Here is a 14,159-nt window from a genome sequence, read left to right on the forward strand (position 1 = left end):
TATTTTAAAACTAATCAAAGGACTTTAAATATTTAAGCTTCCTTACTTTTTTTTGTTTATCTATAAAAGTGTAAAAAACACTTCACTTAAAAAAACTAATTTAAAAACACACATAACCGTAAAAGCAGTTAACAACAAATCTACAATAAAATACAAAATTTTTAATCTAGTTATGTACTAATAACTAAATTTTTGTTACAAAAGACTTCAATATGTATATATTTTGTATCAAGTCTAAAAAAGATTAATATATATACTATATAAACTATAAGTTTATTATACAAAACTTCATCAACATTTTTATATAAAGATGCTGAATATTAAAATAAAAAGCATTCGTCCTAAAAATCAGCTTTACAGTCAATAAAAAAAAAATTCAAAAATCAAATTAAATTAATCTTATAAGTTCAAAATTTGCTATAACTCAAAGTACACAAAAGTCAGTATAAGCCCTAACACCGTATAAAGAAAACAATTTAGAATAATAACAAAATTAAATCGATATCTAGCACATTCACAAGATAAAAGATACCAAGTGTTTGTATAGTAAACAATACAATATAAAAGAAAATGTTAATCTCTACAGTCAAAAAAAAATGCCATTAAAAACGTATCTGCACAAAATCAGCTATTTTAAGGCAATCACAAGTACAATGTTAATGTTATATATTCTAGTAAGTTCTCTCTTCATACTGCTTTGAAGAATTTTCTTTTTTCTGTTTTTTATTATTTCTCTGGAGATAATTGTAAGGGTGGTTTCTGTTGTTGTGTTGGTGTTGTTTCGCTGCCTGAAATTAGTTAATAATAAAAAAGTAACTAAAGTTAATAGCTAAGATTATGTAAAATTAAATACTTAAAATATCAAAAATATTTAATCATATGGACGGTTTCAATTACTATGCTGATACTGTTTTGCGGCCTTATCAGTTATTATAACATTAAAAAAACATTTGTGATAGCATTTGTGATACTAAACTAGTTTAGGCATATTTTGAAAATGTTTTTACTAATAATATAGTTTAGAGGTGAGCTCTGTTGTCACGTTTATGTTGCTTTGCGAAGTAATAATGATAAAAAGCCATAATAAACTCTATGAGTAAATAATCTATTTCATGCTATTTCTTACATACTTTTTTATCAAGGAGTGATTTCTTAACTGCAGGTCAATAAAAAAGTGTTAGAGTAAAAAACAAAAAAGTTTTGTTGGTGCGTGTGAGTTTTTGAACGTATAACAAAGCAAAATTTATAAAATACAAATTTGTATTCCTGTTATTCAAAACATATTAATTTAAGTCGTATAAAAAATGTAAGCGGCAGAAAAATTTTATAACAAGTAGTTAGATTAGCATTGATTATGAGTGAAAATTTATTTTATGGTAGTTTTTTCGGTATACTTATGTAATATAAAATTTGAATAAAGGAATTTGCAAAACTTCAGATATTTTTCATTCCTCGAGAACAATATTTCGAAATTTGGATGAAAATAAACGAAAGGTGTTCAAAACTTTATTAACAAAAACTAACTCAATACAACTAAAAACGTATATATATTAAAGTACCAACTTTTTTCTGTCTTTTTTGGTGACTTTGGTCCATTAATTGCACGTCGCTAATAGAAACAAAAATAGAACATCATTAAACAGTTATCTTTTTTACTAGTGAATTTGTCGCATATACTCGAAATTGTTAACAAAAAACTTATATGTTTACATCTTTTGTTGAAAATACACAAACTGATTAAAAATAAATTTATGTGAGTCATTCAAAACCTTTTGTTTCTGATAATGTTTTTGCACATACTCAAAACTGTTAAGAAAAACTAATTTAGTTTATTTATAATGCAAGACTACAAAATACCGCTTCTTTGTAGAACTTTTTTTCAAGTTTGTCACGACGCTGATGTAGAAACAAAAAATTAAGGTTTTTAATTAACTCGCTGCAGATATTTTAAATGTTGTTTAACATTTATTTAAGTTAAAAACTTAGAGCCTTTCGTTTTCGATGATTTTGTTGCAGATGTTTGAAGTTTAAATAAAATAATTATTACAATAAAACTTTTAATCAGATATCGTTATAATCACTGGAGATTCTCAAGTTTTTAATGAAACGTTTTTTTTTTTGTTTTTATCAAACAAATACATTAGCTTCTGATGATTTTGTGGCAGATATTCAAAACTGTTATAAGATACAAAAAAATATCTTAACATTCAAAGACCTTTTGCATACGTTTGGTAAATTCGAAGTTGTTCTCCTTCAAGTTTTCCAAACATTTCAGCGAATCAGAAGGCAGAGGGTCTTTCCAGAAAAAATCGTGGTTCAACGCGTTGTCGGCGTCAATCCTCTGTTAAGTTTTGTGTAAGTTGTTAATTTTTACTAATTTTATATATATAACAGTGTTTATTGAAATATTTTAAAAGCAAGAAACATGTCGTTGTAAAAATCAGTAATAAAACAAGTTCACTTAATTAATATACTAAGCATAAAGATACCTACCAAACAGAAAACAAGAAGCTATGTGAATTTCGTTTAACAAACTTAAGCAAGAGCTCGATTTTTCATATTAATATATTGTAATTAGAACTATTAGTAATTTTTTTATACATATATATAACCTTTTTAGGATCTAAACACAGCAATTTGTCGATCAAATCAACTCCGTCCCTATTTCTAATTTTATACATCAGTCTATCTTTCAGTATCCTTTTCCTGTTTTAAAATAAATAATTATTATTAAAAAATAAAGAAATTATGTGTGAGGAAAACTGATTATGTCACACTAGTAAAGAAGGTACCATGTTCAATTCTTACAATTTAGTATAGTTAGATAAAAACATATGAGCTGGTATTTATAAGATATGTTGTTTTATTTCAAAGCTGGAACATAGCTCTGTGCACTTTATAAGCAAGTTAGAGCAAAGTATTTGTTGTGGAAAATAGACCCTGAAGAAAATTTTTGTGCATAAAGCACTGAAACACATTCTATTTATTGTCTGTTTTGTTTAAAATGTAAATGTGCTAATACCTGTTTAAACCATAAAAATTTATCAAAAAACTTTATTTTGTAATAAACTAATAGTAAGAACTTTTAAGTTGTCTTTTCTTGATTAAGTTAAATAAAAAAACATTTACCTAACTGCACACAACTTTTATTAAAAGTAAGCAACATTTTATGGTATTTAGTTTCATTGAGACTCATCTATTTCATTAATCAAATTTCTCAAAAACAAAAATTATCAACAAAATTGACTTATTATCAACTGTTAACAAGTCGTTATGAAATCAACACTTAACTCTATAATTTAAAAGCATGTGAATAAGTATGGAGTTATTTGTCACAGTAAAAACGTTTGATAAGCTTTCTTAAAACAACTTTCTCAGTTTCTCAAAACAAAATTGTTTATTCGAAGAAATTAATTTTTTTTCAATGAATACGTAAGAACAAAGAAGTTTTCTTTGCTTTTGATATAAAACCAAAAAAAATTTGAAAGTTATGAGCATTCGGTAGGGCATTCGGAAGTAATTGGTGTGCTTAAGTTATGTTTTAAACAATTAGATTTAAGAACTAATGCTTTCTACTTAATTTCTAAGTTACTTATTAGTATAATTATTTTTGTTTACTTGTAGTTTTAGTTTAGTGTGATGCAGTTATAATGTATCTTTGTATTTTTTTAACTTTGTTTTTTAGTTAGATAAGTTTTGTTTCGCTTGTTGCAATAATCTTCTATAATTTACTATTCCCTAAAACCCTATAAGAACCTCTATATTGAGATAAAGTTATAAATAACCTGTTATGTTGTTTTTCTATTATTTATAATATAATCTTAATGATGTTGCGAACTTTCAACTCCAAATAATAAAAAATAGGAAATAACCTACTGTGTTGTTTCTAAAAATATAATCTGGAGATTGTTTTAATTTTTTAACAAAAAGTATATATACTTATCATTAGTAAAATAACCTGTTATTTAGTTCTTTATCATTCACAATATTAACTTAATAATATTGCAATTTTTCAACGCCAAATAAACGTATTTATTTTTAATAAATAACCTGTTATGTTGTTTTTTATCATTTACAATTAAACATTGGTAATGTTGTAATTTTTGAACTCCAGGCCAATTTCCTGGGGTGATTGATCCACATAAGTTGGTTATAAGATCGAGTTGGTTCTTTTCAACATTTCCCTGATGAAGTAATAATTATATTTAGTAGTAATTAAAATAGTAATAGATATATAAATATATAATTGTTATAGATTTAAGTTTAACTATAAATTTTTTACACGCTAGGGAAACATTCATATAATTTAGTATATTTTAAATAAAAGACCATTGAAACCGTTTCTTATGAGTATGTATTTTTTTAATATTTGTTTTTGAACTTGTAGACTTTTATTATTCAATTACCACTTTGAAACTATCCTCAAGTATTAGGTTGGTATTAGTTAGAAATTTTGTCAAATTGGCAGGGTTGCCACTTGTATTAAGTTATTTTATCCAGAATTTCTGAATTTTTCCGTGTTTTAAAAAGTATACGTTTCGAGGTCTGTTTAGTTTAAATTTAAGTTTAAGGTAAAAAACTTTGTTAAATAGTAAAACGACATTAAAAAGATATTATAAAGCCTCTTTGATGTGTTTTTTAATCAAAAAACTTTTGATGACAAAAATCATTTATCTATATGACAAAATTTTTGTGTCAAATCGAAATTTCACTGCTTAACATGAAAAAGTTGTTAAAAATTCCAGGTTTTTTAGTGAATTTTGTTAACAATTTCAAGTTCTTTTTAACTTCTCAAGTTCTAGGTTTTGCAGGATTCCAGGTTATTTTGCAACCCTGATATATTAACCTGCACCAGTGTTTTTTTTAAATTTACAAAATATTAAACGTAACTAGAAGAACTATAAAAACACGTTTAATTTTTAACAATGTAATTAAAATTAAAATAATAATAAACTAACCAAACCTGCATTAAGGCAAAAAAAACACTATATACTTTTTACCTACTAATTGATTAAATACAAACCTGCATCAAAGGCACTCTGGTCCACAATTCACTCATAATACATCCGGCACCCCAAAGATCAATTGGTGGCCCGTAGTTTCTTTCGCCTTTTATAATTAAAGTAAATAAAAATAAACAGTGTAATGATAAAAACAGTAATTTTTATTACTTCTAAACTATTTATGTTCATTACTATATTATAATTACAATTAATATAATTTCTAGACAAAAAACAAAGATTTTTTTTAACCTTTAAACAGTAATTAAGATGTAACAAAAATACTAAAGAGTTTTAAACAAAGTATATAATTACTCACCAAGTAAGAGTTAAGGTATATAAGACATAAACACAAACAAGAAAACTTTCTTAAATAAAAGCAATTTACCTAACCTATTCAACCATCAGATATAAAATATAAATGCAAAACAACATTTGTCTACATATTCTAAATAATTGATAAAAATTCTCACCAAGTAATAATTCAGGGGGTCTATACCACAAAGTGACCACTCTATTTGTATATTTGTTCGATACTCCATTATTGCGAACTGTGAACGCTCTGGAATAAATATTATTTATACGCATTTCAAATATGCTTGTTTACTTTACTTATTTTACTTTTTTTTAATTGTGTATTATGCTGTTATAAGTTATATTAATATTAATAAATATAATACATAAATGTCTAAATGGTAATGTTAGCTCTTTTGAACTACAATATTTGAAAAATATATTTTAAAACACTACGTCATTTCAGAAAAAAAATATTTATTAATCATAATCAGTTCGTATGTTTAATTTGCAAATTCTGCTAAATAGTCGTGTATACAGCACTTACTTAATATAACAACTTAAGTTTTGCTGGTTATATTTGTCGGTTTTAGTAAAAAATAATTGTTCTAGTTGTTTTATGTGCACTACATAGGTGTTAGTAAATTTATATTATTATTTTTTATATCAGAAGAAATGAACTAGTAACAGTTTTATATATTATAGGGACTGAGATTGGAGTAACACTATTAAACAAACTAAATTTAAATATCTTGGTTAATAACTGAAGGACAAAATTGAATTAAACTGATTATAAAATGTTTTTTAAATCTAAATAACTAGTTAAAGGTGAATCCATAACTGTATTTATTTTTATCTCTGTTCATATTAAATATTTAATTCATTTAAAATTTTTAACAAAAGGCCATACCTATGAAAAATATAACTTTAGTTTTGTCAATTTGTACTGGTTTTTCTTTATTAAAACTACTACAAATAGTTTTTAAGTCATCTACTCAAAGTTTATTACTCTTATGAATATTTTACTTACTTTTACAAACTATATAAATCTAAAATAAAACAACCTGATAAACTTTCTTTTCTTACAGAATTTTTTAACTCATTACTTATTATTCATTATAACTGTTATAAAACAAATATAACAAATATATATTTTTTGTAATTATTGACAATGTTGTTACTTGCTTTCTCGATGTAAGAAGTTTTTTGAATATTTTTCGTGTTTTTTTTTCACAGATTTGTAAAATTTTCACAAAAAGTTAAAGAAATATCCAAAAAGCACTTTATTTAATTCAATTGATTTAAACATGTCTGATTGTAATAAATATATATAGAAATTTTAATTAATTGTTTTTTTAATTTTTCTTATTAGTTTCCATTTTTTTTTATATAGATTTAAATATTTAAAAATTGATAAAAAAAAATTCAAGTATTGGATTAGGGTTTAAAATAAATTATAATTAGATTTTTTAAAGGTATTATTACAGCTTTTAATATAAAACGATTAACTGTTAACAATTTTCAGGTAAAAAATAGCAATAAACATTTAGCAAGTTGTTTTTAAGTAAAATAACTAGTCTGAGTCAGATTTGTTTATTTAAAAAAATTTTAAATGTAACAAGAACAAAATTCAAAAAAATAACAGTTTAAAAAACTTCAACACTTAAAATATTACAATAATAACAGAAAAACCTAACAGAAATCAACCACAGATTTAGGAAACACATCAGAAATTTCCTGAGATTTGCAAAAAACTTAAAACAAGGCTGAGATGCTACTTAAAATTCAGACTAGCCTGAATTAGGCAGTCTTTAAGGCTAATTGATTAATCATATAACAATTTTTGAAAAGAAATAGCTTTTAATAATGGTATCAAGATTATAAAATAAGTTTTTTTGGGGTTTAACTAGATGGCTGAATCAAAAATAAAAAACTCATCTGACGCTAACAACTTAAGTTTATTTTAAGTTTTATATCATAATTATTTTTATAGCTATACCCTCCTAAAAGAGTTAACTTTATCAACTCTAAAGTTAGGCTGATAAGTATAAATATTAACCTAGCCAACCAAACATACAATTTGAAAATCAATTTAAATTTATTTTCGTAGCTATAACCTTCTAAAAATATGTGTAAAAGTATTAATAGTTTAAAATTAAACAAGCTACTCTGTAATATTCTAACAAAACAAAATCGACTAATAATAACCTAGCTAATCCAAAAATAGCAAGTTTTATTGAGCCATGTTTTGTAAAAATCATCTTACTTGTAAATGAACAACTAATTATAACCTAGCAAGTCGAAATCATTATATTGTAATGACCAACAACTTTTTTTTTTTTTTACTTTTTCCTAACCTAGCTTAAAAAAATCAGCGAAATTCAGTATTCCGTCTTTTGTAATGACCAATAACTCATTTTTATATTATTATTTTTTTCCTAACCTAGCTAATCCGAAATCAGCAAGTTTGAGTGTTCCATCTTTTGTAATGAGAACATTGGCTGCTTTCATATCTCGATGTATCACTTTATTGCGATGCATGTAAAATAATCCTTCAAATAGTTGGTACATTATCTGTTTAAATAACAAAAACTATATGTTTATATCATTCTTTTACCTATAATCGTTATAATGCAAGTAAAAAACTCCTTCTAGTATTAGTACATTATTTGTTTATGTAATTTAATTAAGAAGTTCATCTGTATTAAACATTATTCAAATTGTTTATAAACAAGCATGTAGAATAGAATAATCCTTCTAATAGTTGGTACATTACTTGTTTATGTATAAAATAAGAGTTATGTTTATGATTATTGTACATTTATCTATAAACATTAGAATACTATTATTTTATGTTATTAATCTATTATTTTAGAATAATTAGAATGATAACTTTGTTACATTATTTATTTTACATATACAAATACATGATAGTAAATATTATAACTTATTATTATAACACTTTTCTAGAGTTCCTTATTAAACTAAATAGTTACAACTAAAGTTTTGTAGTGCCAGTAATTAGTGTGTCTACACAAGATGTTTAACTAAAATTGATGTTAATTCCTAAATTATTAGCAAACTTGAAATAATTTTAAAAATAAAGTTTTAAACTACTTTATTTTTACTTATTTCTGTTGCTTTAAAAATAATTTTATAAATTCAAGTATATTACTGTCATTTTACAAGCTACTAGCTGTATATCAGTTAAAATTAGTCATATAATTTATAATAAATAGTTTAGAACGCCAAATAATGCATGCTTTTTCACATGGGGTGCAAAAGGTTTTTTGATTTTCTTATAAGTTTATAAAATACAGGTTTTTGGTCGATTTTTCTTATAAAGTTATCTTTAGTTAAAAAAGTAGTCTTAAATAGTATAGCAGCAAAGAAAAGATACTGTAAAGTTACTTAAAAGGTATTTTTACTAAAAGAAAGTTTTAAGTGACACAAAAATTTTAATGTTTATGATGATTTCTTTTGACTTTGTGGAAATTTCGTTACTTAACATGTAAAAATAGTTTAAAAATCTAGGGTTACCACGTATTTTATTGACTTTTGTTTAAAATTCATTTTTTTTCAGTTATTTTCAATGTTTTTAGGTTCTTAGTTTTTTTAGGTATTTATTTGCTTAAATTGCCGAATTTCATGACTTTCTGCAATTCTACATACATAATTTATAATTTAACAAATCTGTTTATATTATCAAGTGAAAACTTGTAAATATACTAACCTTTTTAATTTCTCCGAGTGAAAACGTTATATTTTTATTGCAAAGAAGACCGGCCAAATCGTGTTGGCAAAATTCCAACACCAAATAAACGCTTCCGAATCTGAACGAAAAACGTATTGTTGATACTAAAAATACAACAGTATAAGTAGTTTGTCACTAAAATTATATTTTATCAATATTCATTAAATGAATATTTTAAAGCTTCTTTAAATGTGTTTTTATTAAAAGGAACTTTGATTCTAACTTTTTTTTTATCTTTACGATCGATTATATGTGTCAAATTAAAATTTAACTACTTAAAATTTAAAAGTTGCTTATAATTCCAACTTTTTCCAGGTTTTAGTGAAATTTGTTCGAATTTCCAGGTTGTTAGTTTAAATTTTTTTAATTTTATGTTTTCTAGGTTTTTTAGCAAATACTATCAATTCCAGGCTTTTCTAGGATTCCATGTTTTTTTTTTTGCACTCTTTAATATTTAATGTGGTTTGTACTACACACTACTATAATAACAATACACCAATTTTCATTAAATCGTTACTTTTTAGGTTTATACAAAAAATTTTATTAACAAATTTCGCAGAATACAAAATTTTTTATATAAGTGACATAGGTTAGCTGTCTAATTTGCACAAGCGTATAAAATTGCACAAAATTTACAAATGTTAACAATTTATTGATAGTCAACAAAACTACATAAACATACTTGTTTAGGGTTGTAGGTTTAGATCTGACAACTTCAATCAAATCCACCACATTCTTATGATGGAGAGCTCGCAAGATTTTTATCTCCCTCAGAGCAGTAATTGGAAACTGTTGTGAAAAAAATCAATAAATTATGTTTTCCTTATAGATTTATATAAAAAAACATAAAAAGTTGTCTATTCTTAGAGAAAGATAGACAATTGCATGACTTTGATCTTTCTCAGAGCAGTAATTAGAAACTGATAAACAAAAAAAATAGTATACAAAATTGTATTTTCTGATATTTGAAACTTTAAGGTTTGCTTTTTAAAACCCAGAAATACATTCTTGTAAGATTTTGACAGCTTTCAGCGGAATAATGAGACTGTCAGTTTGATAAAATAAAAATAAAGTACTAATCTTAGTTGTGTGAATACTAGGTTAAGTCATCACAACACTCAATTACTTTTCAAATTAATAGTTAAGAACTATAAAAAACTAATTAAAAAAAAAAATTATGTAAATCATAATTAGTAACAAAAATTATAAAATTTAAAAATCTTATGCTTCGTTAAAATTATTAAATAAATCTAGACAGGGTTGCTAAGTGTTTTGTAGAAATTTCTTTAACGTTTTCTAAGCTTTTTTCAGGTTTTTGAAAGTACTTGTTTCTAGCTCTGTTTTTAATTTAAAGTTACATTTAACGTAAAATGCTCTGTTAAATAGTATAACAATTTTTTAATGACACTGTAAAGCTAATTTAAATGTGTTATTAACAAAAAAAAAATGTGATAATGACAAAAAATATCTACATGATAGATTTTTCGTGTTAAATTAAAGTTTTACTGATTAAAATGTAAAAACTATTTATTATTTCAGGCCATTCCAGCCTTTTTAATATTTTGTTTAAAATTCCAGGTTTTTATGTGACTTTTCTTTAAAGTTTCAGCTTTTTTAGTGATTTGGTTCAATATTCCTTTTTATTTTCTAATTTTTTAAATTCCAGTTGTTTTTAGCCTAAATTGTCAAACTTGTTTTTCAGGATTCTAATTCCTGTTATAGTTTAACTAATACCTTTCGAAGCGATTATAAAAACTGATGATTTGATAGGTTTATAAAATAATGCTTACATATTTTACATAGCATTTTAACAAAAAAAAAAATTGACTACAGTAAAATAGTTTTGACTCACTAATAGCTTTTGTAGCTTTATATGATTTTTTTAAATAATAAAATTAACACCTTTATTTTAATACAGGTTTATTTTATGAGTGAGTTGAATAATCTAAAGCTACAACACTATCTGCTAAATTATTTTACTGTTTTGTTACTTTTAAAAGTAATTTAAAATTAAACTTAAAATAAATAGTTTTCGAATTTTTTATTAGTAGAATAACATTACTAACAAATAAAAAATACTTTAATTATTACGACATCACTAACCCTTACCATTTGTAAAAATAAATTTTACCCTAGGTTTAAAGAAAATTTAATTAGTTTGAAACTAAAAATATTCCTTACCATAACAGTTTGTTTTTTAATCTGTACTACTTTTTTTTAATTAAATTTTAACTAAACAAACTATTTTCAATAATCATACCACCCCTTTTTTATCCACAATATTTTTTTTTAAACGCAACCAGCTGTTAAAAAACTTAAACTAATAATATAAAAATATTATAATAATACCAACTACAATATAAGATTGTAAACATAGAATAACATATAATGAAAAAACTAATTATAATACTATTAAATATAGTAAATGTATTTTAATCACAAACCCCTTCTTTTTCATTTTCCAAGACAACTTTTTTCAACGCTACAACATTTTTAGTTGCTTTGTCCCTTGCTTTGAACACTACTCTGTTTATTTAAAATAACAAACGTAATTTCTGTTAAGTATATTGTTATGATTTTTTAATAAATACTTTCTTTGCCTTGAACTTTTCTAATTCTATATATATATGTATAGGATTGCCAAAGGTTTTTACAGTAAATATTCCGCATTTATTTAAGAACAATTTTTCTAGTTTACAGTATATAATTAAATTTAACGTAAAAAAAATTGTTGAAAAGAAACTGCAAAGCTACTTTAAACGTGTTGAAAAAAAATTGATATTATTCTTTCATAATAAAATTTTGTACATAAAGAAGTTTCTACACTATACGTTTAAAAATATCTAAAGTTTCTTGTTTTTCCAGGCTTTTTTCAAAATTACTTAAGTTCAAGTTTCTTATGAAAGTTGTTAAGTTGGTTTGAATAATTTTTTAAAATTATACTCTGCTCTCATTGAAATGATCATTAAATACCGAAAGAAATATGATGTTACTTTAGAACTGCAAATAAGAAAATCAATTTCAATTTCTAGTATGATATACAACCAGTGTAAAGAAACGCCTGAAATTTGAAAAAGAACTTTAACTAACCCAAAAGTGCCTTGTCCGATCTTCTCAATTTTTTCATAAGAGTTCGCTGGTCTACATCCAAGCATTTTGTTTGTTTACTTTACAATGATAGCTGTCGATAATTAACAAAATATTAGGTTTGTCAGTTTTTATTAATTTTTTTTGCTCAATTAAGTGATATTTAATTGTTTAACGAGGTCTGTATGTAAGTATGAAAATATTAGATAATGGAACTCAGAAGTGTGTAAACTAATTAGGCACATAGCTAGTTATTGTGACTATTAAACTCAAAGCAGACATTTTATACAGCTTGGCATCTTTTTTTTGTATTAAAACTAAATATAATTAATATAATAATAATATATGCCTGTAAGCTCCAAAAGTGCCTAAAAGTTCCAGGGTTACCTTACAATATATAAATATAACTATGGTTATTAATTAAAAGTTTAGATGTTGTAAGACAAACTAAAAAAATATTGTAATGTACTTTTGATATATGGTTAAGTGCAAAAAACATAACATATTATCACTAGAAAGCTTAAATGTTTGAATAAAAAAATATCTGATAATAGTTTATATAAAAAAATTATTAAATAAATATACTATTATTCAAATATATTGGCATTACATTACTATAAATAATAATAATACATAACATACATTTGTTAGTATTGAAGTATAAAATCAGACACTTATATTTATAAGATATATACCTCAATACACTATAAGCTATAAATATTGGTTAATAACTTATAATGGTTATTGTATGTTAGACAACCATACTAATAAGCACTAAGAATCACCTTTAAATAATATAGGTATTAAATATATGATTACTAAACATTTTTTGCAAACTTTTCCCAGGTTTTTAAAATTTCCTTCAGGTTTTTAAACGTACCTTTTTGGGTTATTTTTTTTAATTTAAAGTTAAGTTCAAGGTAAAAACCTGTGTTAAATAGTTTAGGAAAAAATTGAAAAGATACTGTTAAGCTTCTTCAAATTTGTTTTTAAACAAAAAAATATTTGTTAATGACAAAAAATATTATCCTTAGGATAGATTTTTGAGTTGTATCAAAATTATACTACTTAACATGTTTAAATTGTTAAAATTTTCAGGTTCTTCAAGATTTTTTTTCAAATTCCAGAATTTTCCAGTTTTATTTATAAAGTTTCTCAAATTCGATGTTTTTCCAGATTTTTAGCCTAAATTGTCAGATTCCAGTTTTTCCCAAATTTTCAGGTTTTTTGACAGCCTTGTAAATAATACTTGTGGCTAAACTTTATAAAACTAGGCATAATAATGAATGAACGTATCTTATATTAAAAAACAGTTGCAAATACTAACAAACATACAAAAAACACCACTTTAAATGTGGTCAAAACTTTTACACAAAAATTAAATCTAACAGGAATATGTTTTAAGAATATGTAAAATAATATTATACTTTCTAACTACTTATGAGTAACAAAATAAAAGTAATAAATTAAAATTATCTTTACAATAAACAACAAAAAATACAAAAGTCTTCATGTTAGCAGCAGCAAGGCTTGAAAGCTTGCACTGCCAAAACTCATTATACATAAGGCTATAGATTAAGATATATTTCATCAGATTTATTTTATCCAAACTTTAACTTTGTTCCAAAAAATCAAGTACTTGGTGTAGATGTTACTTAAATAATAAACTTACAAGGTTACTTGAATGGTAACAATATATATCACACCTACAAAATAAACCAAAATTAAGTTTTATTTATACTAAATGTTGATATTAAAAGATCTTTTATGGTAACATTAAGGGTTATCTTTTATATATAAACACTATAATTTTTAAATAAGAAGAAAAATAAAGAAAATTGGTAAAACACTTAAAGTATACTATAACATAACTTTAAGGGTCATAGGGTGATCCTAATTTTTACTATAACTAAAGCTTGTTTTTATGAAAGCTTAAAGTAAGTGTATACTACTATTTTTAGAACAAAAAAAACAATTGCCTCAACACAAATGTTTTTATTTAATATTCCATTAAACCATATGAT

General features: G+C 23.9%; 1 protein-coding gene across 1 annotated transcript; it reads right to left on the minus strand.

Annotated features, from left to right (window-relative positions):
- Positions 1 to 671: 671 nt before the first annotated feature.
- LOC145829099 (cyclin-dependent kinase 9-like) lies at positions 672 to 12,203 on the minus strand. The gene is made up of 11 exons (XM_082936828.1): positions 12,139 to 12,203; positions 11,493 to 11,574; positions 9,731 to 9,837; positions 9,028 to 9,127; positions 7,738 to 7,868; positions 5,474 to 5,562; positions 5,024 to 5,109; positions 4,051 to 4,184; positions 2,613 to 2,706; positions 2,216 to 2,341; positions 672 to 788 (listed from the first exon to the last, which is right to left on the minus strand). Exons 1-11 carry the CDS (start codon positions 12,201 to 12,203, stop codon positions 672 to 674), a joined length of 1,131 nt encoding a protein of 376 aa, XP_082792954.1.
- Positions 12,204 to 14,159: the final 1,956 nt, after the last annotated feature.

The sequence above is a fragment of the Thalia democratica genome, chromosome 2 (assembly GCF_965202585.1).
Source record: "Thalia democratica chromosome 2, ktThaDemo2.hap1.1, whole genome shotgun sequence".
Taxonomy (NCBI): domain Eukaryota; kingdom Metazoa; phylum Chordata; class Thaliacea; order Salpida; family Salpidae; genus Thalia; species Thalia democratica.

Bases quoted from the DNA above. Each gene is read 5' to 3' on its own strand.
- LOC145829099 (XM_082936828.1), bottom strand. From the start codon at position 12,203: ATGCTTGGATGTAGACCAGCGAACTCTTATGAAAAAATTGAGAAGATC. The intron at 11,575-12,138 runs GTTAGTTAAAGT...TTAAATAAACAG, and splicing joins ATCGGACAAGGCACTTTTGG to AGTAGTGTTCAAAGCAAGGG. The intron at 7,869-9,027 runs GTTAGTATATTT...TTATTTAAACAG, and splicing joins CACTCGGAGAAATTAAAAAG to ATAATGTACCAACTATTTGA.